A 27,805-nucleotide genomic window follows, 5' to 3' on the forward strand; every position below is an offset into this window, starting at 1 on the left:
CCACACTCAACCGTCAGGTATTGAATGTTTTAAAAATTCTTGTGGCACACCAGTTGAAAATCGCTGAGCTAGTAGAATGGCTAAAATCTTGAACACTGACAATACCAAGTATGTTGGTGAGAATGATGTGGAGAAATAGCAACTCTCATTTCAGGGAATATATAAGACCTCTGTAGTTTCCTCTCAATTTTTCTGTGAACCTAAAATTGCTCTAAAAAAAAGTCTATTTTAAATATGTGTGTATTCTATTATTTAAAGTATTTCAATAATTAACAACCAAAATTTTTCAGAAATCCACTATTTTTGAAAATCCACAGCAGCCCTTGCCAGTGTGGCTCAGGTGGTTGGAGCATCATCCCATGCACCGAAAGAATGAAGGTTCAATTCTCGGTCAGGGCATGTATCTAGGTTGTGGGCTTGATCCCTGGTCAGGGCAAGTACATGAGGCAACCAACAGATGTTTCTCTCTCTCTCTCTTCCTCTCTCTCTAAAATCAGTAAACATTTTTTTAAATTTTTATTTATTTATTTTCTATTACAGTTGTCCCATTTCCCCCTCCCATTGCTCCCCCCACCCAGCCCACCCCCTCTCCCACAGTCAATCCCCACTCTGTTGTCCATGTCCATGGGTCATTTATACTAGTTCATTAAACATATTTTTAAAATAAGAAAGAAAAGAAAATCTGCAGCAGCTATATGATTTTGTATTCCCACCAGCAAACCACACGGGCTCCAATTTTTACACATCCTCACTAACACTTACTATTTTCTATTTTTCTGATAATAGCCATCCTAATGGATGTAAAGTAGTATCTCATCATTATTTTGATTTACATTACTCTAATAATGTTGAGCACCTTTTAATGTACTTATGGGCCACCTATATCTTCTTAGGAGAAATGTCTATCAAGTCCTTTCACCATTTTTAAATCAGGTTGCATATTTTGTTGTTGAGTATTTTGAGATTTTTATGCAATATGTGAAATGGTATAATATCACTTGAAGGTAGGCTGTAAATCCTAAAGAACCACTAAAAACAAAACAAATGTACATAGTTAACAGACACAATAAAGGAAATTAAGGGGAATCATAAAAATACTCAGTCCAAGAGAACGCAGAAAAAAAAGAGGGAAAGGCAACAATGAACACATAAGAAAAATTGAAAATGGTAAAATGGTGTATTTAAATCAATTCCCATTAACACACATTAAATGTAAATGGTCTAAAGATACAAGTAAAGACAGTGAAATAATGGATTAAAGAAATAAGAAATGCATTTCAATAGTAATAAAATCAAAGGTTTAAAGTAAAAAGATCACAAAAGATATATCATACTATCATTAGTCAAAACAAAGCAAGAGCACCTATCCATCGGCAGCCATCCGTCTCGAGAGACGATGGTGTAGCTTCTTAAGAGTCTATCTGCATCGCCGAGAATGGTTGCGCAGTCCGACTCGGGAGTGACACGATATCTGTCTCCTCCCGTGTTAAATCGACATCTTGCGATGACGCTGGAGTGTCCTCTCCAGTGAAGCTGAAGCTACAGAGCCTGGGCAGGGTGATATGGAGGGTCTGCTGTTGCCCATGCAGCAGACCCCCCCTCTCTTCGCAGCTGAAGGGTCCAAGGGAAAGACGGAGTCAATACAGCTTGGCTTCAGGTGCGCCGCAGGAGTTGCCGGTGTTGACTACAACGTCAAACCGCCTTAGGGACTCCGGCTCCGGATTTTCTGTCGGGGTTTACTCCCTTAGCCTTTCCCCTGAAGAGGTATGCCGCAAGGCAGCGGAGGTTTTTTGGAGTCAGAGTTTTCCTTCTCTGAAGAGCACCTATACACACTCATATATAATAGAAAAAGTAAGTTACAGAGCAAGGAATATTAGTACCAAGGAATTAACAACAAATGAATCGATTCGTGAAGACTTGACCAACCTAAGTAGTCTTGTTCCCAATAACAATGGCAAAACACTTAAGACAAAAACTGATAAAATTATAAGAACACACAAACAATTATTATGGAAGATTTGAACAACCCTCTCACTATAATAATAGAATAAGCAGAAAGACAACCCATATGGATACAGAATAATGGAACCAGACAGACCATATTCTGGGCCATATAACAAATTTCAAAACATTCAACAGGACTAGACACAAATAAACCATCTATTCTGATGACAGTAGGATTAACTTAGAAATGAATAAAGAAAAGCTATCAGAAAAGTATCTAAAAATTTTTTTTAGAAAACAAGCTAACCTAAAAAATGTATTCAAATTAATGAAAAAAAAAGAGAAACAAAAATCACAAACCATAAAAGAAAAAAAAAATCTGCAATGTGGAAATTAAAGATAACTTTAAAAATTAAAATGTAAAACTGCTGAAAATTAAAAACATTTGCTTTTGAAAAGCCTGAATGCATCTCTGTCAGAGCAGAGAATGCTGATAACGGGGGAGGATTTGCCTGTGTAGGGATAGAAGCCTATAAAGGAAATCTCTCTTATCTTCTGCTCAATTTTGCTATGAACCTAAAGCTGCTCATGTTTAACATTTTAAGGAATTGCCTAGCTGAATTCCAGCGGCTGTTCTAACTTACATTCTCAGAAGCTGGGTATGACAGTTCAATGAGTCCACATCCTCACCAACACTTGTTATTATCTCTCTTTTCCTTCAGACACTTTAGTGGGTGTGAAGTGGGCAAGGGCACTTCTTACAGTGAGAGAAAAGGCTATTTTGAATGTGGTTGTAGTTACATAACTGTATCCATCTGGTAAAATTCATCAAATGATATACTTAAATTAATGAGTTTCATTGTACGTAAAAAAATTACGTCTCAATAAAGCTGAATGTTTTTAAAAGACTTACTTAAAATAGCTATGACTTAAAAAATAATGAGTTTTCACTTTCACACCTAGTAATGTATTATGATAAATGAACACAGATGTCCAGGACCACAACTTGTCCAGTACGCTAAGACACCCACATTCTTTTTTTACAGTTCTACAGTAAAAGGCATTTATTTAAACTGTACTGATAATAATCAGCATCTCCATTACAAGTCTGTTTATTTGGGTCACAATCATTAAGCTCACATTTGGTAATTTAGTTGCTTCATGTTACACCTTTGTTTTTATCTGATTCGAGATATCCGTCACTAACCCTTTTGAAGTACTTTTAATAGTTTATACAGAGTCCTGTAAAAGGGAAGCAGCATTTCTTTTAAAGGGCCGATTTAATTTAGGGTAAATGTATCTTGCATAGACTGCTGCTGTCTTTGTGACATACCTTATCCTGACAGCTTAAAATTTAAAATGTAGTTATGTTAGATAACGGCTTTCCTATACATCGGTCCCCGTATGGACTATTTTTAGTGCTCTTCACCTTTACACTAAACCAAGGACTCCATGTACAGTGAAAGAAATTTTAGACCTTCAACAAAATAGAAGAGCTACTTTTTATATATTTCAATGAACACACAACTGTTTGGCTTCTGCAAAGACATAGCCTAGAAACAACTAGATGTGATAAAAGTGTTTCCCTGTAATACTGGAAAAATCACATACTGGGAGACAGCGAGGCCTAAGTGATTAAGAGGCAAACTTTAAAGTTCAAATCCCAGCCCCAGCACTTATCAACTATGTGTCTCTATGCCAGTCACCTAACCTCTTTGAACTTCAATTCTCCTCACCTGTGAAATAGAATGGTAATTACCTTGAATAGTGGGAAAGTGGTGATTGATGTATATAATCAACCTTGCATTCATGTAAAAAAGATCAAGCATTATTATTCATTTAATTCACTTGATTTATAAATTTACTTCCTTTCTTTTCTGCTCGGTGTACTTCCCTCTCTCACTATAGGCCTCAAAAGAAAAGTTCGTAGTTACAGGGTTCAAATAGGTTTGAATTGAGAATATGCTCAGAACAATTTCTCAAATTCAACACCATGACATCACAAAAATTTAAAAACTATAAAAGTAGCACCTCTAAAACATTCTCCCCTAGAAACACTATTTCTCTAACCAAAAACATTAAAGAAATTTAAGATGAACAAAACAGAGCATTTGAGATCTTGCTCCCTGGCATATGTTGTCAGTTTTGCTCATATAAACTCATAAAAATTATCTACATGTTTGGGCATTCCTTATAATACACTGACATAAGAGGCCTGGTGCTTCATGCTGGTCAATGACCAGTGAAAATGAGTCCTCATTAAGCCCATGTCTCACCTTTAGAATCAGCAGCCTCTTTGGAAAGAGTCCCTGAGGCATCTCTTCAGAATACCTAGAGCTCTGTGGTCATACCCAGTCTAACCAACATCATACAGACTAAGAAACAGGCGTGGAGAGGCGACGTGATTCCCTCCCACACCACACAACTAGCAAGTGGCAAGGGCCTGAGAGCACGACTCTCTCCCTCTGACTCACGGCCCTCTCTTTACATGCAGACCTACGAGCTGGAGGTCTGTGCTGGCTGCCCAGTTACATGATGAGAACGGAAGTTCTGGGGAGACTCTTCCACAACGGGTCTCCAAGTGAGAATAAAATATTGAAGAATAACAAACAGCTCTCATAGCACAGCTGGTCTGCTTGAAGAGTTAATGCTTTAGTTTAGGAACATGCAAACACCACAATCAAACAGCAGGAGTTCCCAAGATAGCTAAGAAACAGGAACCCACCCCAAAGGATGAAGATAGTAAAAGGTTAAAACTGCCCCATCCACATGGCCAAGGGCAGGGAAAAAATAAACCCCCGACATCCTGTTTAGAGGAGGATTCACAGAGAGGGCAGACTCCTGAGACTACAAAGAAAAAAAAAAAGATACAAGACAAAATAGACAGGGGCTAAGTACAGTACCAACTCTGCATAGTTATTAAGGTGTATGTCTTCAGAATGACCTTGACAATAAAAATCTGACATTGAAAAAAAGATGAACAGAATGTGTATCCCCCAGTTATAATCTATCTAAGTTACAGGCTTAGCCAAATTTTATAAAAAACTATATTATTCCAAATAGTAAAGTCCCCAGTGATAAAGACTAAGTGTTAGGAAAACAATACACAAAGCAAACTGAGAAATAATTAGAGCAGAAAACATTACGAAAGTCTAAATCTCACAATGTGGCCATTTAAAATGTCAGTAAGCCTGTTCCCTTTTTGCAAAATACTGGTGATGATGTAAGCAAATGCCAGTTGGCCTACTTTTGGAAGGCTGCTAGTGTTTTGGCTAAAGAGACTGTGTGTGTGTGTGTGTGTGTGTGTGAGAGAGAGAGAGAGAGAGAGAGAGAGAGAGAGAGAGAGAGAGAGAGAGAGAGAGAGCGAATTTATGGTTATGGCAAGCCTCCTGGAGAAGTTAATCAAAATCTGTGTGTGTGTGTGTGAATTTATGGCAAGCCTCCTGGAGAAGTTAGTCCAAATTTCTGATTTCATACAGCTGAAAAAATCAAACAACTCTTACTTGAAGATGATAAAAACCACATTTAAGTTGCTTGAAAACAATGAAACAGGTAATTGTACCTTACGAAAAATAATGAAAACTCTATACCTATTTGAAAGTTCACAAAAAATAAGCAAATGAGAAAAAGTTTAACAACTCTAGTTATTCTGCCCATTTTTATTACTAGAAAAATAACTTCAGCCATTCATATCATTAAAAACCAGCAAAAATTAGTACTTGTGACTGCAAGGCTGGACTGTTCACAATATTACAAGCTTCAGAAAACACTTGGCATTTTCTAGAGGAATAACGGGTTGGATCTTAAGTCTGTTTTTAAACCTTTTAATATTTTGAGATGTAAAACTGCAAATTCCTTGCATAACAACAAAAAATAATAGTACCTTTCCAGCAGTAAGTTACAATGACATAATCTAGAAGAAATAAGCGAAACTGACTACCAAGTGTTTTGAATGAGTACCAGGAATTTGGCTCATAGACACCTGAGGATACTATATCTCCAAAAAATCCATCTATTCTCAGAATAAAGGCCCTAGCTTAAAATAATTTATTCTAAAATATTCTTATATGAAAAAATTTCAGGTATCCAGTACATTGATTTCTAAGGATAACAAATACGATTGAATCTGCATTTCTCGAAAACCTAGTACAGAATCAAGGCCAAAATGATCATCTTTCTCCATGAGCACATGCCTAATATAATTCCTAATAGAGTTAGAAGCTCTATTAGAGTCAAAAACAGTGTTACCGATTCGGTCACTGACAAATGATTTAAAAATACTTTACACAAAAGTATCATTCTAGTTTCTCTTCTATAAAATATTAAATAAATTCACTTTGGGGAAACACTTAAATTCCACACATTATGCAATGCACTGCTCCTATGACTCCAAAGAAACACATTATAGTATGGGGAAGGGCCATGACAAAGGATAAATTTCCCAAAAAATCTACAAAAACTAGAGATTGGTAATTAACAATCAAGAAATATAATAGAACCCTGGCCTGGTGGCTCAGTTCATTAGAGCATTGTCTTGCTACACCAAGAAATATAATAGAAAAAGAAAACAAATAACAAAAAGGTAAAAATTTTAATTCAACTTGTAAGTCACTATGACGGTAAAGAAGCAGGAAAGCGTAAACTGTTGATATGAATAAATGCCCATTAAATACAATAATGACCTTTTGTGGGATAAGAAGACATACAAATTCTTTAGCTTTTCACTTTCAGTTAGGGAACAGACTTTTCACAGAAACACCTACAGAAAAGGAACTTGCTTTTCTTTTAGGTCATAATTTTCAAAAGATTATACCACACAGCAACATTTATTACCACCATGCATCAACCAAATATTCTGTGATACACTAAAGATATGAAAAAAGACTACAAATCTAGCACGTAAGAGGAAAATGAACAACTAAAATTTAAAAAAATTAAAAATTAGGCCTGGCTGGTGTGGCTTGATGGCTTGAGCATCATACTGCAAACTCAAAGGTTACCAGTTCAATTCCTATCAGGCCACATACCTGGGTTGCAGGCCAGGTCCCTGGTTGGGGGGTGTGCAAGAGAAAAACCAATCGCTGTTTCTCTCCCCCTCTTTCTCCCTCCCCTCCCCTCTCTCTAAAAATAAATAAAACCTTTTTAAAAATAAATTAAATTTAATAAAACATTGAGTCCCATAGGAGCACATAATACTGACACCGGCTAAGGAACAAGAAAAGTTAGAAAGACATGAGTATTCTGGAAGACAAAACAGCAAATGAAAAAAGGCCTATCCCCAAACCAGGTCAAGACACAACAAAGAAAGAAAACTACAGGTCAATATCACTGATGAACATCGATGCTAAAATCCTCAATAAAATATTGGCAAACAGGATCCAGCAATACATCAAAAAGATCATACATCATGATCAAGTGGGCTTCATTCCAGGGATGCAAGGATGGTTTAATATTCGCAAATCAATAAATATAATACATCACCTAAAGAGAATGAAAGACAAAAATCACATGATCATTTCAATAGATGCAGAAAAAGCATTTGATAAAGTACAACACCCATTTATGATGAAAACACTCAACAAAATGGGAATAAAGGGAGCATATCTTAACATAATTAAGGCTATATATGAGAAGCCTGAGGTCAACATCATACTCAATGGACAAAAACTGAAAGCATTCCCCCTGAACTCAGGAACTAGACAAGGTTGTCCACTCTCTCCACTCCTTTTCAACATAGTGTTGGAAGTCCTAGCCACAACAATCAGACAAGAAAAAGAAATAAAAGGCATCCAAATTGGGAAAGAGGAAGTAAAACTTTCATTATATGCAGATGACATGATAGTATACCTAGAAAATCCTATAAACTCCACTAAAAGACTACTCGATATAATAAGTGAATTTGGCAAAATCGCAGGGTACAAAATAAATATACAGAAATCTAAGGCATTTCTGTACACCAACAATAAAATAGCAGAGACAGAGACAAAAAAGAAAATACCATTTACTATAGCAACAAGGAAAATAAAGTACCTAGGAGTAAACTTAACCAAAGAGATAAAAGACCTGTACTCTGAAAATTATATAACATTGAAGAAAGAAATTAAGGAAGAAACAAATAAATGGAAGCAAATACCATGTTCTTGGATGGGAAGAATCAACATCATCAAAATGGCCATACTACCCAAAGCAATTTACAGATTCAATGCAATCCCTATTAAAATACCAATGACATATTTCACAGACCTAGAACAAATACTCCATAAATTCATATGGAACCAAAAAAGATCCCGAATAGCAAAAGCAATCTTGAGACAGAAGAACACAGCAGGAGGAATCACAACACCAGATATCAAACAATACTACAAAGCCACTGTAATCAAAACAGTCTGGTACTGGCATAAGAACAGACATATAGATCAGTGGAACAGAATAGAGAGTCCAGAAATAAACCCAGGCCTCTATGGTCAACTAATCTTTGATAAAGGAGGTAGGAACATAAAATGGAGTGAGAAGAGCCTCTTTAACAAATGGTGCTGGGAGAACTGGATAGGGACCTGCAAAAAAATGAAACTAGACCACCAACTTACACCACACACAAGAATAAACTCAAGATGGATCAAAGACTTAAATGTAAGCCGTGACACCATAAAAGTCCTAGAGGAAAACATAGGCAAGAAAATATCAGATATCTCACGTAACAATCTCTTCACGGATACATCTCCTAAAGCAAGAGAAATAAAGGAAAAAATAAATAAATGGGATTACATCGAACTGAAGAGTTTCTGCTCAGCAAAAGAAAACATCAGCAAGATGAAAAGGAAACCAACCATATGGGAAAACATATTTGCCAATGACATCACAGACAGGGGACTGATTTCCAAAATATATAAAGAGCTGATACGACTCAACATCAAGAAAACAAACAACCCAATTAAAAAATGGGCAAGGGACCTGAACAAACACTTCTCCGAAGAGGACATACAGAAGGTCCATAGACACATGAAAAAATGCTCAACATCATTAGCCATCAGGGAGATGCAAATAAAAACCACAATGAGATACCATTTTACACCAGTCAGAATGGCCATCATCAACAAATCAACAAGCAACAAGTGCTGGCAAGGATGTGGAGAAACGGGAACCCTACTGCACTGTTGGTGAGAATGCAGACTGGTGCAGCCACTATGGAGAACAGTATGGAATTACCTCAAAAGATTAAAAATGGAACTGCCATTTGAACCAGCGACTCCACTACTAGGATTATACCCAAAGAATCTTGAAACACCAATTCAAAAGAACTTATGCACCCCTATGTTCATTGCAGCACTGTTTACAATAGCTAAGTGCTGGAAACAACCTAAGTGCCCATCTGTAGATGAGTGGATCAAAAAACTGTGGTACATCTACACAATGGAATACTATGTAGCAGAAAGAAAGAAGGAACTCCTGCCATTTGCAACAACATGGATGGAACTAGAGAGAATTATGCTTAGTGAAATAAGCCAGGCAAAGAAAGAAAAATACCATATGATATCACCTAATACAGGAAACTAAAGAACAACACAAACAAAGGAACTAAATAGAACAAAGAGCAGAATAGCAGTCAATAGGGGGGAGGGGAGGGGGAGAGAAGGGGGATAAGTAAGGGAAGGGTTTAATTAAAGAGCCTGTATAAAAGACTCATGGACATGGACAACGGGGAGGGATATGATTGCGGGAGAGGGGGTGGGTTGGGTGGGGGAGAGAAATTAGGGGAAAAGGGGACAACTGTAATTGAAAAACCAAAATAAAAAAAAAAAAAAAGAAAAAAGAAAAAAGGCCTAGAAAAAAAGAGGAAATGTAAGTAGTTAATACAACTATCACAAAGGAGGGTTGTTGAGGTGAGGAAGGGGGAGAAGGAGGAGGAGGCAAAGGAGGAGGAGAGAAATGGTTAAGGACAGCCAAAAATGATGCTGGAGAAATAAACTGTGAGGAGATTGTCACAAAAGATCTAAGGACAACGTAATTTGACTCATTTTAAGGAGATAAACTAATCAATAGAACAGAGTGACATTTAAACTACTATGAAAAGCATACTACATTTATTCAAGAAGGTAAAGGAGAGTGCAAACATGTTAAAAAGACAATGGAGATCTCTCCATACACATGCATGCACATGCATACTTACACACCATCCCTTCTAAAAACAGAAAATACAGTGTCCGAGATGCAAAATGCACTGGATAGGTAAACAATATATTAGATACTGCAGAAGAAAACATCAGGAAACATGAAGAGGCAGCAATAGAAACTACAGCTATGGGACATTTACACAATGGAATACTACTCAGCTATTAAAAAAAGAAAGAAAGAAAGAAAATTTTACCCTTTGCAACAACATGGATAGACCTGGAGAACATTACGGTAAGTGAAATAAGCCAGTCAGATAAAGGCAATTACTATATGATTTCAAGACAATGTATGAATCAAGAAACAAAACTGCAAAGTTTCAGAATACTGGGACAAAGTCAACACTCTACTGGATGCCAAAGAAAAAAACAAATATACAAAGCAAAGTGTATCAAAATGGCTTCAGACTCTTCAACCATAACACTAGACCAATGCATTCAAAATTCTGAAGTACCATTATTTATAAATATTTGTTACCCAGCCAAATTATCGATCAAGAATATGGAAGAATAAAGACATCTTCAGACAAACAAGATACACCACAAATACTTTTTCAAGAAACTTCTTAAGGACTAATTCCATCAACATGAGCACAAAAAGCAAAATGGGCAAAAGAGAGTGATAGGGCACTCCTATTCCCATTACAAATTTTATGTAATCAGTTGCACATATACCTTTGATGAAAGCAAATCTAAAAAAGTTAACCAAACACAACAAAAGAGATATGTATAATTTTTGCAAGTCATAATAGAACATTTAGATATGTTAAATTATATTTTAAAATCTATTCTTTAATGTAAGCATATCATTGTAGATGGAGGAATCTTTTTTCCATCCTTACCTGAGGATTTTTTTTAATTGCTTTGTGGGGAGGGGGGAGACAGAGAGAGAAAGAACAATTGGTTTCCTCCTGTACATGCTCTGACCAGGGATTGAACCCACAACCTAGGTATGTGCCAGCCTGACCAGGAATCAAACCCAGTGTATGGACAATGCGCTAACCAGCCGAGACACACCAGCCAGGGCAGAGGGATGTATTTTTAATTAGACGAAGTAAATTAAACATACTCCAATTCTACTAGCAATATTAACTTTTATAACTTTGCTGAGAAAAAGTTGAGCATTAATAAGTGACATAAACAAAAGAGCTTCATAAATGAAATGAAGGGACAAAAATCTGCCTCTGTCAGTTACATACAAAAGAAACCAATTTAGAGAATTAACTGCTTAAAGAAGTACTATAAGGAAGATTTCCCAACTTCTGGATAAACTTTAAAAACATAACAGAATTAAAGTATTTTAATATCCTCTCTTTTAAAGTATTTTAAAGTACGCAAATAATATTATTTCTACTGCACATGTGAAAGGATTGAGTGAACACAGACAAGTTAATGAGAAAATGCAACCTTTAGAAAGCTCAGATCATTAGGCATCCAAATAGCAGATTTGATTTTAAAATGTACTTGATTTTTTAAAAATAAAAATCAAACACGATCTTTAAATACAACATTAAGAAACATTCATTATTAAAGCAGAGATCCAAGGTCAAAAGCCAGAAACTGTTCTGACATAGCTGGAAATGCAGACAGCACACTCATCTACAATCAAGATAATGATGAAAAACCAAGCTCTCCAAGGCAGTAAGTATAACGGAGAAGAGCAAAGACACAGGAACAGAGACTTGGGGAATACCCAGAGAAGAAAGGTAAACCAGAAACATAACAAAAGCAGCACAGTCAGCAAGGAAGGGATCTGGGAAGAGTGATGCCATGAAAACCAGAAGAGAAGAGGGCTCAAGAAAGAGCCAGCCAAGTCAGAGGCTAGACCAAGATCAAAGAGAAGGAAGATAAATCAAAAGCACAGCAGAAAGTGAATGGCCATATTGAATTGGTTAAGATTACCTATTTCCATCTCAACTGACAGGACTAAGAGTTTATCTTGGGGGAGGAGGAGAAGGAGTATAGACACTTGGAGGAAAACAGACTTCAGTTATCATTCTTGCTGTCTGTAGTCCAAGACCAATAAAAGAGAAACTTTCTGAATGATTTGTTTCTTCTTAAGGGTTACACTCACCAAACTGTGGAGCAGGCAAGATTCTAGCCGCTCGAATCGGGCCATGTCGAACAGAAAAGAGCTCCTGAGCTTCCCCACTGATCTGCATGAGAAAACACAAAAAAGAACTGCAGTAAATGAAAACACAGGTCAGAACATTATTATATGAAAACAAAGATTCCTAAGCGTTATCATAATTTATTGTCTGAAATGTGATACACACACACTAATACATATTTATGGTTGATCATACACATTACACATATTCATATCTTAAGTTATCGTTAATATTTTTAAACATTATAAGAGCAGGTACTTGATATGAATAGGAGAATAAATGGTCTGTCCTGGAAGTCCATAATTTTTGTCTGTAATAAATTACTAAGTCAGCTCAGTTCCTGCATGGCTGCCTTCCATTTTAAAGCAAAGCAACTATGATCTTTTCTATTAGTATCCAACTTTCCATGTAAGTAAAAAATAAATATTCTTAATTACTTTCAAAAGCAGATCTTAAATGTTGTAGTAACTTTCACAAATATGTTGTAAATGAGAAAATGCAAAATACATTGCAAACAACACTGAAGTGAAATATCAATGACCCAATGCCAGTTATGGTTCTGCAACTAACCAACTGTTAACCACTTTGAGTAAATCATTTAACCTCTATAAACATGTTGTACATTCTTTTCTCTTTCTTAAACACATTTTTAATAAAAAACATATATGTTCAAGGTGTAGAGCAGGATGCTTTGATATGCATACACATAGTAAAATGATCACTGCAGTCATCTCAGAGTTACCTTTATTATGTGAGGAGAGCACCTGACTGACATCTACTTCTTAGCACTTTTCCAGTTTTCAGTACAGTATAGTTAACTACAGTCATCACGCGTGAACACCAGATCTTTGGACTTATTCATACTACAAGACTACAACTTGTCCCCTTTGACAAACATCTCCTCAATTCCCCCACCTCCCTTAAGCCTATTATTTTTCATTTATAATCTGAGAAGGTAAAGGTGCTAAAAGGGATCAAATATGCTTGTAATTTCAAAATTCAATGAATAAAAGTAATATGCAAGCATCATTAATCATCATTTTTATTATACACATAACACTGTATGAATGTCCTTTCATTGAGTCATACCAGATTTATTCTTCAGATATAAAGAGTGTAATAATCTATTAATCCAAAGATAAGGGAGTATTATTAATACATGTGTCAAGTGTGCAAAAACAAGTTTTTCAAAATAGTGGTTCAAGAGAAAAGTTTGCTGCTAATTGAAATATTGAACAGATTAAATCTGAGTTAGTTAAGACTTTCCAAACTACTTTAAGTGGTAACATAGTTCCCAATACATTTTCATAATTGTCAAGTGTCTGATGGAATATGTAATATCTGAGAGGGGAAAAGGGAAACATACAACTAGTTCTAAATATCCAAGAACTTATAAGAGATATAATAATGATAAACATTCAATAGAGGAAACATGCTGATGGTATCTTTTTTTAAATAGGGCTGCCAGACAAGCTGTTTAAAATATCAACAGTGTATACATTATAAAATAAAAGTCTTATAAATCTTCCAATATTAAACTAGAAATCTGTAGAGCTGCCTTTTAGATTAACTACTTTTTTAGATCTTCATCTTCTCTGAGAATTTAAGTGCTGCAACCTATAAAAATTTTTGTTTCTTATAAATGTTAAATTATGATAATGCCTAAAGAGCCATCATATTCATTTTGCTTATAGAATTCATTAAACCATTCATTGGCCACAATGGCAAATTCCTGTAACAGCACCTGGGATGCAGAAGACACAGGGAATGCTGTTGAACTAACTACGCAGCAATAGCGCCACCTATCACCAATTAAACACACGAAGGCTGTAAACGCTGCATGACAAATTCATAAGACTTTTCTTCTCTACAAATTCCTTTGTGAACATTAATTTTGCAGAGGAAAACCATGGCCATTAGATACTGCAGCTCTTAAGTCTACATTTTGTATTATTATAGAATAAATTTAAAATTGAGAAAAAGCCTTTACTGAAAAGTCATTTTGTTCAACCTCCCACCCAAAGTAGTAATCACACTTTTTCTGAAAGCTAAAAATCACCAAATCTAAAATTTTTGATTTTAAGCACACTTTTACTGCAAGGTAATCACTAGTGTAATCCAATTATATTATGGATGCATTACTGGCTCTCTCCACAAAAGCTGCCAAGTCATTTTCTTTATTAAAATAAATTGTCTTTTAGGCAATAGATAAATAATATTCTTCTTCAATACACATACTATTTTTATTAACAAGGAAATAAAAATTAGTATAAGGGCCCTAAATGGTAATGGGAAAAATACAATAAAAAAGATAGAAAAAATAGAAATTGCATTGAAATTATAATCAGAATAATAAAAAACACTTTTCACTATCACAAATTAAGTTTATACCTATAATACATCATAGTATTCTAACACAAAACCTGCTCTATACCATTATTTACATATGCCACAGGTCTATATGACACTCAACTTTTGGTTCTATCAAATAAAGACCTAAAGCTTAAAAAATAATCATATTTAATTGAGCTGCTGTACTAAACTGCACTAAATAATAAAGAATAAAACAAACCTGTCTTGGCATGCTCACAATTTAATAAATGTTTGTTATTACTGGATTAATACACAAGAGCTTACTGTGATATACAAAAACATTTTGAAATCTGAACACAATGCTTTTCAGACTAATGGCTTTCAAAACAAACCTAAATGCCAGCTTCTATCCTAAATTGCTTTTTCAATGTCCAGCAACAGGTAGGAAAAAAGCATTACAACTGATTATAAAATGCATCCTCACATTCATCACCTATACTTCGCTGCTTCTAAGTCAAGGTCCTAGAAGCTTTGTTTAATTATAACGTAAGGGAAGGAAGAGGGGAAGAAACATTCTGTCACTATTTATAGATATTTGTGAATACGTTAAAATCAGGACTGTTAAAAGCATAATTGTAAAGTATCCTAAGTGAGTCACAAATGTCAAACTTCCCAGAGGCAATAACTCTCTACGTGAAAATTCTATACTGAACTACTATGTGAGAACAGACACAGTGCTAACGAAGTGTGCCCAGATAGGATGTGCACATTTTAGAAAGGACACAGAGAGGATGGACACATCCTTATAGGCTCTGCTTTAGCTGCCATTTTCAATTGCTTCTAATATTCTATACATTATGTTCACTGGTAATTTTGCTCTCAAATAAATAAATGTCAAGACTGATTACATTTTTAAAAGCTTTCAAGGTGATTTTTAGGTTTCTTAAAAAGAGCTCATTGAAAATGGCAAAGAATCTCAGAGATGAGGATTTTATAGATCCTGAATAGAATTACCAGGAGCTGTAAATTCACTTTTAAACCAACAATAACAATAAATCCAAGGATAGAACTACACGGAAGGAGTATACCAAGCAATGTTCCACCTTCCTGGCAACTGTGGTTACTTGGGGAGAGGAGGAAACTTCTCCAATAGCTCCTCATGGGTCTCTGCCTTTGTTCTTACTGGCATTTTAATTTCTGATGACAGACTTTTGTTGTTTGGAGCATAAACCGGACGTACCAGTTTGGAGGCACAATAAGGAGAACAAAGAATGATTTGTTCACACTGTAGGAAAAAAATCTTTTCCAACCATAGAAAATAGCTTTCGCATGGTGAAAATATGCAAATTACATACCAAACCAAAAAAGATGGGGGGAAAGTACAAGTTTAGAATCTCACAACTCAATCTAAGGCAAAGGGAAATTATAACAGCCGAGACAATAATACACAGAGAGAACAGGCTATAAAAGTTGCGGGAGAGCTTTATAAGCTCTTTTAGAGAATTCTAAAAGCAAATGAAGGTCACCTAGCCCTCAGAACCAAACTTGTTTCTCAAACCCCAATGACTTTTCAGACACATCTGACTACAAAATGAAAAATTCAATGAGATACCAAGGACAATAATAATAATGCTTTACAATGACACAGAATTAGGACAAGTGTACATATTTATACTCCAAGTACCCTTTTGTTTATTTATTTTTATTTATTTATTTTTAGGATACTTTACAACTATGCTTGTAAAGTTCTCTTTTTAATTGATTTCTAGAGAAAGAGAAGGGAGAGGGGAGAGAGAGAGAGAGAGAGAGAGAGAGAGAAACAGCAGTTTGTTGTTCCATTTATTCATGCATTCATTGGTTGTTTCTTGTATGTGCCCTGACCAGGGATCAAACCCACAACCTTGGCACATCGGGACAACACTCTCACCAACTGAGCTACCTGGCCAGGGCATTTTTTTCTTGTTCCCAATTACGCTTTTAGGTACTGGACAAATGGAGAATTGTGGTCTGCAATTGAGTCTTTTTAGCAAACTTGATCGAACAATAACAGGTATAGAAGTAATACATAAATCATATGTATACGTACAACTTAATAAATTTTCAATGTTAATGCACCTCTGCTGCCAGCACAGACATCAAGAGACAGAACATTATGGATACTCTAAAGGTCCCTCCATGCCCCTTCCCAGTTAGAAAGCCATCTCAAGAATAACTGTAACCACTATCCTGAAATTGTAATACTTTATATAAGTTTACTTAAGTTTATTTAAATGAAATCATATATTGTATACAGACTGGATATATGAATTAAGAGACTAAGCCACCAGACATGAAGACAACAGAAAAAGAATTCATCATGTGTATCCCAAGCACATTCTGCATATCTTTATGCATCTTTATTTTTTTACCAAAATAATGGCCTATGGTAACAATGCCAAATATGCACAACATGCCAGATCATCAGTTACAAATATCACACAGCAACAACATCAATGATTCTAACAGTTTATAAACTGGACTTGTGTTTATTAATATACAAATTTGCTAAATCTGAGTTTGGCTTTTAAAATAAGGGTGATGACATATCCATCTAACAAGGCAACTGTGTTAAACTGTGTATTTAAAATACGTAACACATAGTTGGCACTCAAAAGATAGTTAAATCAAAAAGATGCTTGTTGAATAAATGAACTGATAAATGACTGAGTCTATATTGGTCTCATTATTCAATCTTAATGGCATTTGACATAATTTGCCATTGCCCCACTGTTCTTAAAGCATGTTATATTTAATACCTGGAAATTTGTTATAAAACCGTATCATAAAACACACTTTGGTACAACTCATTCTTGAGCCCACCAATATATTACTCCCTATGCTTTTCAGCTTGAGGCAAGAACTCCTCCCCAGGCGGTGAGCAGTGCCCATCTCATCCCTGCAGCAGTTTTTGTCACAGGACTCTTCACTCTTCTGCTCAAGACCGAGGCAGCCTTCCACCCTCTCTGACAAATATCCCACACCGATTCCAACCTTTATGTGTTTAGACAACGTTTCTACCCAGAACAGGTTTTCTTACCAACACCAATGTAAAACCAGCCCATTTAAATTAACAAACGTAGAGTTAACAATCTTTTCTAATTGTTTCACATGTACTAACCATATAAACACAAGTGAAAAGAAGTTCCTTAAAAAACTCACTGTTTAGTAATCTTAAAGTTTAAAAGTAACAGCAAATAAAATTTTTTCATTAAGGAGGAAGATGTTATTAATAATGTGTCAATATTGATTCAATGTTACAAATGTACCTCACTAGGGTAAGATGTTAATAGGACAAAATGGGGGATACAGAGTACATGGAAATTCTTTTTACATCCACTAAATTTGTATGTATAACTAAAACTGTTCAAATGTGTAATTTTTACAGATGGGATAAAAGCAGGTTTACAGTTGTGAGTACGTAAAACAGAGTTTATTCTTTTATTATTTATTACTTTATTATTTTCTTTACAAACAACTGTAAACCTACTTTTCCTGACCCTGCGTAAAAATTTTAACATTCCCTGATATACACTCCTCCCCAAAATAGGGATAAAAAGTAAAAGTATAGAGAAGTGGAGGGGAATAAATAGACAATGAGGCCTTTATACTAAAGGATTGTTTCTAAAGCAACAAAAGGATCTTGCTTAGCCTATTTAAATATAGCCAAGTGTTGGAAACAGCCTAAGTGCCCATCAGTAGAAGAATGGATTAAAAAACGGTGGTACATTTACACAATGGAATACTATGCAGCAGAAAGAAAAAAGAAGGGATTCCTCTCCTTTGCAACAACGGCATGGATGGAAGTGGAGACTATTATGCTAAGTGAAATAAGCCAGTTGGTGAAAGACAAATACCATATGATCTCACTTTAAGAGGAATCTAATGAACAAAATAAACTAATGAGCAAAACAGAACCAAAGGCATGGAAACAGGGAACAGACGGACAGCTGCCAGAGAAAGGTGGCGGGGGGGTGGGGGGGGATACGGCGGTGGGGGGTAGGGATTAGTCAAAGAACATGTATGAATGATCCATGGGCATGGACAACAGGGTGAGGACTGACTGTGGGAGCAGGGGGTGGGCTGGGCAAAGGAGGGCAAAAGGGGAAAAATTGGGTCAACTGTAACAGAATAAACAGGAATAAAAAATATTGTGTTAAACAAGTATATACAATAGTTATCATTTTGCTAATTGTTTCACATGTACTCATCATACAGACAACTCAAGTGAATTAAGTTCCCTAAAAGTATATTTTTCATTACTTACTTTAAAAGTCACAAGAATAAATTTTTTAATAAGGGAGAAAAAATAAAACTAAAATGAGAGGTAGGGAAAGGGGTGGGAGTTATCATCTTATACTAAGGTATTTAATTTAGTTACTAAGCAACAAAACGACCTCACCTAGCTACATGAGTGGCTATTATAACACAAAGCAATCTCTAATAAGAGCTGATAGTCTCTCTCTAGAGTCACCCTGTGAGCCAATTCGGTGATACATTTTCATTTTAGACATAAGTAAACACAGAAAAATATTCCCCCAAAGCGACCAGACCAAAGAGGCATCAGAATCTCCTATTCATCACTGTATTCAAACCAGCTTTTAAATTCAGGCCTGTTTTTCTCTGCTTCTCACTGCCAGGGGTTTATTTTCCATATTACAGCTCGGCTCCAACAATTTCAAAAACTTAAGATAGCACAGTTTGAGGAAAGTATTCCTCACAGTAAAAAGTAATTCTTTTGAAAGCTCCTAAAATGAGGAGGAGGAAGGGGACAAGCATTTGGGGGTGTTTTGCCCACCTAACCACAAATGACCCAGTTAAAGTGTCAGTATCTCCGTAACCTCTTCTGTATGCCATCAAGAAAGAAAGGAAAGGCAAACCACAAAAACCACTTAAAACACATATTTGTGAGGACTAACAACTTATAGAACAGATATTTGCTAACCACATAAAGCAGACGGCGACTGAGTCTATATTTTGGTCTTGACACTGAAGTCAAAATACAAAACCTGAGGCAAGAGGGAAGTGAGTTTCAAAAACAATATGAAAAGCACAGAACACAAATAATGAGAACTTGTAATCACAGTTTCATACTCCCAAATTTTTGCACACAGAGAGAGGAGTATTTTAAGTCGACTTTAACCTTTCCCCTTCAGCCTGATTTTTGAAAGGAAGATCAAAGAAAAACAGTTTAAACTCCAGGGTCCTTCAGTTATGCAACACAGATTTAGACATTACACTTCAAAACACCAGCCATTGCTTCAGCACCACCAATCCAAATACCATTGAGAGCTTTGAAGCAGCCCTAATGGTATCTTCCATTTGCAAGTAACACTTCTGCAGTCAAAAGATCTTCCTCGGGGTAGATGTTAATGTAAAACCACTCAGACGACACAGACCCCAACGCCTGGAGGCAGACTGGAAGGTGTTCAGAAGTCAATGCGACACCATTACAGAGAGTGTCAGCCTAGCAGCTGTCATAAACACTTCATAACCACTCAGAAACACAAACTGGATTCCCTTCAACTTGCTATTTTATTTTGTGCTGAATGTGTCCAGTTGAAAAGAGAAAGAGAGAAAACAGTGCTACAGATAAGTCAATTTGGGCTTACAGCCTTTCCCACTTTTCAGAGACTGAGTCTGTCATATTTTATTGGGATCGTAAAGCTATCCTGATACGATCCGTTGACTGAAGATAGTTTTGCAATAGATATCTAACCAAGGAGAAACTGATTACATTAAATGAAAACCTAAGATTTTTCTTTTATAAAATAGATATACTAAATTATAAGACCGACAAGATGATACTAAATGACAAAGCCAACTGCAGCAGGAAGCAGAGCAACTAGAACTCTCTGGTATTGCAGGCAGGCGCACATAATGCAACATCTTCGGAAATCTCTAGTCTCTTTCTAATGAAGGTAAGTATATGCCTAACCTACAACCGAGCAATTCTACTCTGAGGTACTTACCCAAAATTACAGAGCACATATCTACTATTACATTCATTGCAGCTTTATTCACTGTAGCCAAAAGCCAGAAACACAAATGCCCATCATAAGAAGAGCTAAACAAACTGTGATGTATTCAATAAGTAAAACACAGTAATAGAAACAAAAATTAAAAATACAAATACTGCAACATGCAACAACATAAAGCTAAAAATACAGCAAATAAAGAAGACACACAAAGGACTATATACTGTGTACCTCTATTTACATGAAGGTCAATACAAGCAAAACTAGTCTGCGGTCAGAATAGTAATTACATTACCGAAAGTTAGGGGGAATACTGGCTGGGGAACTTAATGACTAAGAGAATTTTTCATTTATATATGCATACACTTATGCATACATACATATGCACACACAGAATTATCAAACTATAGACTTGAGATTAGTATTTTTTGATATGTTATAACAATTTTTAAAAAGATATCTACCATAAATAAACTGTGACAAATGAGACTTTGGAATATCATTTCAGCAATAAAAAGAAATGAGCTTTCAAGCCATGAAAAGACATGGGGGAACCTTAAATGCATATCACTAGAGAAAGAAGTCAATCTGAAATGGCTCCACTGCATCATCTCAACTACGTATATGACATGCTGGAAAGGCAAAACCACACAGACAGTAAAAAGATCAGTGGCTGCCAGAGGTTGGGGTGAGGGAGTACAAAGGATTTTTTCTCTTCTTTATGATACTATACTGGTGAATGCATGTCATTGTACATTCATCAAAATGTATAGAAAACACAACACCAAAAGTGAACCCTAAAGTAAACCACGGACGTTGAGTGATAATGTGTCAGTGTAGTTTCATCGATTATATCAAACGTATCACTTTGATGTGGAATGTTGACAGTGGGGAGGCTGTGTGTGTGGAGGCAGGAGATAATATGGAAACCCTCTGTACTTTACACCTAATTTTGCTATGAATCTAAAAGTGCTTTAAAAAATACGTTCTATTTTTTTAAGTGGTATCTACCAAAGAATCTGAGCTAAATGTAAGCTTTAATTTTTTCATCTGTAAAATGGGAATACCCACTAACTAGTAAAATTGACAGAATAAACAGTAATAGGCAATGTGCATATAATAATGTGTGATGTATTCTGATTATTTATATTAACATTATGAAACTTCACAGGGCAGCACAGTGTCAAACCTTCACTCCTCAGTGCTCTGGTGCACTCTATTCACACTCCCTCATAGTGCTAATGGCATAGGCTAAGGTTTCTCAACCTCAGCACTATTGACTTTTGGGCTGGACAGTCCTTTGTTGCAGGAGGCTGTCCTGTACATTGCAGGATGTTTAGCAGCATCCCTGTCTTTTACCCACTAGATACTAGTAGCAACTCCCTATTGTGACAACAACTGTCTGCAAACAGCCAAATGTCTCCTTGGGGGCAAAATCACTTCCATTTGAAAAGCACCAACACAAGATTGCAATTATGTACTGACATTTTGCACAAGTAGAACAGGATCTCCTCAAGTTCTTAAGTTACATTTGTATCTCCTAACAGTTAACAAAGACCCTGAAGTTTCAGTGTTGCTGAATGCAAAAATTATGGTGCTGTTAATTAATGAAAAGAGATTTTAGAGAGGGATAGACTGGAAATGAGATGGAATGACAGCAAACAGCAAGAGATTCCGAACTTCAATCGGATCTTTCTGAAATTGAGTTTCTAGCACACTTAGATGAAAATATCCAACAAAACGCTGAAATATTTAAAACAAATTTACTAAATATATAAGTACATATGCACATACATATATCCTAACTGCCAGACAATGTAGCTGGCACCAGAGATACAAAGACCATTAAGACATGATCACAATTCGAGGAAGACTTAAAAGAATTCTGCCACCTGCTCACGTAAAGCCAAGATTCCCAGAAAGTACGGAAATGCACAGAGCACAGTGAATCAAAAAACAGGAAATCAGAAATTCTTCATTTAATTCACTTGGTCCTGTGTTCAAAATTTAAATATTAAAGTACATGTGAGTTCAATTTAGAAAACAGAAATACTGGTTCAATTTCTTTTAAAAGCCTCCTGAAAACTAATATTTCTTATTAACTCACTCTCCTCAGGAAAATGAGACAACTGATTACTGACAAAAACTCGAATAAATATTGAAAAACATAGGTTTAAAATGGATAGCACTTTAATTTTAATATTTAAAAATAACAAAGATATTTCAGCCCTGGCTGGTGTGGCTCAGTGAATTGAGCACCTGCCTGTGAACCAAAAGGTTGTCAGTTTAATTCCCAGTCAGGGCACATGCCTGGGTTGCGGGCCAGGTCCCAGTTGGGGGCGTACGAGAGGCAACCAACTTTTGTTTCTCACACGGATGTTTCTTTCTCTTTCTCCCTCTCTTCCCCTCTCTCTAAAAGTAAATAAATAAAATCTTAAAATAAGTAAAAAAAAAAAAAAAGATATTTCAGTCCCATTCAAAAACAATTCTTACACTCACAGTAAATATCTGATAACCTTAATTACACAAAACACTTTTTCCTATCAAATTATACATATCTATGTCAGTAGTTTCAACCAGAATTTTCTCTAGAGCAGTGGTTCTCAAACTGAGAAGACTGCCAATCAAGGGATATTTGGCAAAGTCTGAAGACATTTTTTAAAAGATTTTATTTGTTTACTTTTAGAGAGAGGGGCAGAGAGGGAGAGTGAGAGGAAGAGAAACATCAATGTGTGGTTGCTTCACAGCTGCTCACAACTGGGGACCTGGCCCACAACCCAGGCATGTGCCCTGACTGGAAATTGAACTGGTGACCCTTCAGTTTGCAGGCTAGTACCCAATCCACTGATCCACACCAGCCAAGGCTAAAGACATTTTTTCACGGTCACAATTAAGGGAGTTGCTTCGAGCATCTAGTACACACAGGACACGGATAGGGCCACATATTCTACAATGTATTTGCTTATTTGTGTTCCATATAATACAGTTTTAGATCACTTCCTATTTAAAATAATACTAACCCTTTAAAATAATCATGGTTATTTATCATTTCTTGATAGTTCACATCAAGCTGACCAATACCCTTTAAAAACCAGAAAGATACACATAAAGAAAAAAGAGAGAAAGCAAAGGTGTAAACAAGGTAAGAACCATGTGATCCACGCGTACTGTCTAATGGTAATTGGTCCCCAGGCCAGAGATAAAGTTTATTAATATATCTATGGCAAAATTTTTTAAAGTGTGACTCAGCTTCAAGATTAATCATGGTGTCTCCGGATGAAAACCTGACTAGATTCATATTCTATGAATCCATAATAAGGTTTAAAGCTGGCAAAACTATAATTAATTTGTCGTGTTAAAAATCAATAAAAACTGGAAAAAACAAACTACAATTTTTTTACAAGTCAATGTTAATGTCTATTTCCTGGTTTTGATATTGTACTAGTTTCTATAGGATGTCACCTTTGGGGAACCTGTGTGAAGGGTACATAGGACTCAATATAATATTCTGCAACTTCCCTTGAGTTTATAATTATTTCAAAATATTTTAAAAATCATATCAAAAGTAAACAAAAAAAAGAGCAAAACAGACACAGCACAAACTATCTGTGCATATATGGTGTTACTGCAATTAAGTGGGGGAAGAAATGGTCTTTTCAGAAAATGGTACCCAATAGGGTATCATTTTTTATTAATATTTTAAATTTTAAAAGTATTGCCCTGGCTGCTGTGGCTCAGTGGATTGAGTGCTGGACTGCAAACCAAAGGGTCAGCAGTTCGATTCCCAGACAGGGCACATGCCTGGTTTGCAGGCCAGGTCCCCAGTTGGGGGCGCACGAGAGGCAACCGCACATTGATGTGTCTCTCCCTCTCTTTCTCCCCACCTTCCCCTTTCTCTAAAATAAATGAAATCTTTAAAAAAAAAAAAAAAAAAAGTCTTAACTCCTATCTCATACCATACACAAAAAAAATGTTTCAAATGGATCATAAACGTAAAGGTAGTAACAAAAAATATATATATCTTCATGGCTTTGGAGTAAAAAGGATACACAAAGCATTAACAATAGAATAAAACACTTAAGATCTGAACCTGATTTACTTCATCAAAAGATATTAAGGAAGTAAAAATATAAAAATACCTATAAAGGAGACTATTACAACAAATGATGAAATCAGAAAATGGCTTGTGCATTACACGGTAGTATTATATCAAATTTAAACATCCTTGTTTTGATAATAATGTTATGGTTGAATAAGGTAATATGTTTATTCTTGGGAAATATATATTAAATTATTTATGGAAAAAGGGAACATGATTTCTCCAACTTGTAAGTGATTCAGAAAAGAATCTGCACAAATGAACAAACTGAGAGAGTGATAAAGCAAATGAGGCAAAATCTCCATAATTAATAAATCTAGCTAATAAGTAATAGGAGTTCCTTGTACTACTAGTTATAAAATATTCAGGAAATTTGAAATTATTGCAAAATAAAAAACCCACCATGACATACAAACACAGACCCACAAGAATGATTAAAATTTAAGACTGACGATACCAAAAGACTGAGAATGTGGAGCAAACTGAAACCACTTTGGAAAACTGTCTGACAATACGTACTAAAGTTAAACATACACAACACTACTCGGACACAGCAAATCCACTCCTAGGTCTATACCCAAGAGAAATATACAAGAATGTTCACAACAGCTTTACTCATCATACTAAAAAACTGGAAACAATAAAAATTTTCTATTACTTGTATAATGGATTTTTTTAAATGTGTCGTATTCATGATAAAATACTACACAGCAAAAATAAGAACAAATTACCGTTACATACACTAGCATGAAAGAATCTCATAGCCATTCTGTTAAGAAAAAGAGGCCAGACACAAAAGAATACAGACTATATTATCTACAACCACATTTCCTTTGACATTCAAGAATAGAAAAACTCATCTCCGGTGACAGAAGTCAGAATAGTGATTACTTAGAGGTACAGGAGGATAGTATCAACAGGGAAGTGGCATGAGAAACTCTTTGGAGTAGGTGGAAACGTTCTATATCTTGATCTGAGTGATGTATAGATGGTTATACAAATTTATACAAATTCAATCTGGTGCTTAAGATCTGTATAACTTTTTGTACTCAATATATTCAATAGATTTCATAACAAAAAAAAAACTGCCTTCCACAGACTCATAAGTCAACTTGTGTCCAAAGAATATTTGTCTTAGAGTAGAAAAACATCAAAAATATTTCCAAAAAAGATTCCAATTTACAATAATAAATTTCAAACTCACTTAAAGCAGACTGCCTATATTAAATCAACAAGTCACATAACTATACTATTAAAACATAAGTTAAGATTTAACTTGAGATGCAAGAGTCCTCTGAAGTGACAGCTTAAGAAACACACTCTAGAAAAAATAATATTGTCCTCCACTAATATGGGTGGATTACTGAAGTTATTTCAATATTATCTGCATTTCTGCTTTTGTTCACTTCACGACACCCAATCCTCTTCTACTGCACATGACTAAAAAACTATCCATTACTTCTATTCCAATAATAAGAAACTGGACCAAACAAAATAAGGCCCTATTCTCAACAAAGGCAGTTTTTTCACTGGGGTTCATATCCAAACTTTGTCAGTTTGTCAGCTACCCCAACGAATGACTTTATATTGCTCCCAAATGAAACCCATAAAAATTGTTTCCTGGCTAGCAATCTTGACATGGCAACGTCTATTGGCACCCAAGTTTAATAAATAATAAACTAATTGGTATTTACCTCAAATATGCCTTTGCATGTTTTCTCTAAAGCTGTTAGTGTAGAAAGCTTTAGGGCAAATGTTTCCTTTCAAGGAAACAGCTGCACTTCTCTTAGCTCAATGTGTTAGCGACACCTAGTGTTCCATCTTTGAAATACAGTTCAAGTTCCAAGAAAACTTCCAGTGTTAACTTACTGAACCTACAGTAAACTGTTTCATTCAACACAACTGCTATCTTCTAGGTGCTGTAATTAATACATTTTCAAGGTTTTTTAATATATTAAGCATTTCCAAGGATGATGAGAAAACTAATCCATTTAAACACAGCCAAAGAAGTACTGAAAATATCATGACTTGCCAGGTACTATCTTGGGTTTCTTGCCCACCAAAAATTTTAAGTGAGAACACTTTATTACTTATGATACAGTGCAATTTTTGCCTTATATAATTGTTTTGTTACAACTTTAGTTTACTTAGTAATTAGACTCAAAAATAAGAAGGATATAATATTACTATTTTAAGGCCTACAATACCGTAACAACAAAGTGAATTCAGCCTCTCAATATCACACCTTTAGACAATGTTGGAACTGTCTCCTAACTGGCCTCATGACCTTTTCTTTTTGCCTGATTCTCTATTCATCCTGCTGCCACTGCAAAATCAATCTTTATTAAATACGGATTTGGGAATGCATCTCTGTTACTCAAAGACTTTTAATGAGTTCATACTGACTTAAAGATTAATATATCCAACTCAATACACTTCAAATCTCTTCCTTGAAACTTTTGTATCTCATTCCATGTCTACGGAGAGAGTACAACCACTAAAATGAATGTCAATGATCATACAGATATTGTGTTAAGTGAAACAATACATAACCAACTGCACAATGTCATAAACAACTCCTCCTCCAACTGGATCCCCTGTTGATAGTGCTTGTCAACCCAATTGTTTTTCTTTCATTTATATTCAGACACAGATACTTCTATAAACTACAAACGTATGTTTGGATGATGTGCAACTAGCAAATCACTGTAGGTTTCTAAAAGGTACTCTCATATTCTGTACATACCGTGTAGAGTAATAGACATTTCACTGACCAGCACCAGTCCACAGTCCACAAATTTAAAACCAAACTATCTTTCCTCCCAAATCTGCTCCTTAGCATATCTTTCCTGTTTTTGTAAGAGCCACTGCTGTCTACCTCTGTTCAAAGTTTTCCAAACGGCCTCTACAACTCAATTTTTTAATGGTCAAAAAAACTGTACAGAAAATTCCTACATCTTCAAATGGCCAACAAATACATGAAAAAGTGCTCAACTTCATTAGTCACCAAAATAGTAATTAAAACCACATGGTATCACTCTTCAGAATGGCTAAAATTCAAAAGATGAGCAACTTCAGGTTGGCGAGGGTGTGGAAAAATTACACACTGCTTGGGGGAAATATGAAACAGTACAACTACTTGGGGAGAAGGTTTGG

General features: G+C 35.6%; 1 protein-coding gene across 12 annotated transcripts in view; it reads right to left on the reverse strand.

Annotated features, from left to right (window-relative positions):
• BCAS3 (BCAS3 microtubule associated cell migration factor) overlaps positions 1-27,805 on the reverse strand; it is a 489,419-nt gene that overhangs the window by 434,265 nt on the left and 27,349 nt on the right. For all 12 annotated transcript variants that reach the window (XM_090257347.1, XM_090257345.1, XM_090257343.1 and 9 more), the window contains one exon: positions 12,187-12,268. In XM_090257347.1, the coding sequence (XP_090113473.1) occupies positions 12,187-12,268 (82 nt within the window). The remainder of the gene's footprint in view (positions 1-12,186; positions 12,269-27,805) is intronic.

Source organism: Furipterus horrens, unplaced genomic scaffold (genome assembly GCF_987537825.1).
Source record: "Furipterus horrens unplaced genomic scaffold, mFurHor1.1.pri manual_scaffold_11, whole genome shotgun sequence".
Classification (NCBI taxonomy): Eukaryota; Metazoa; Chordata; class Mammalia; order Chiroptera; family Furipteridae; genus Furipterus; species Furipterus horrens.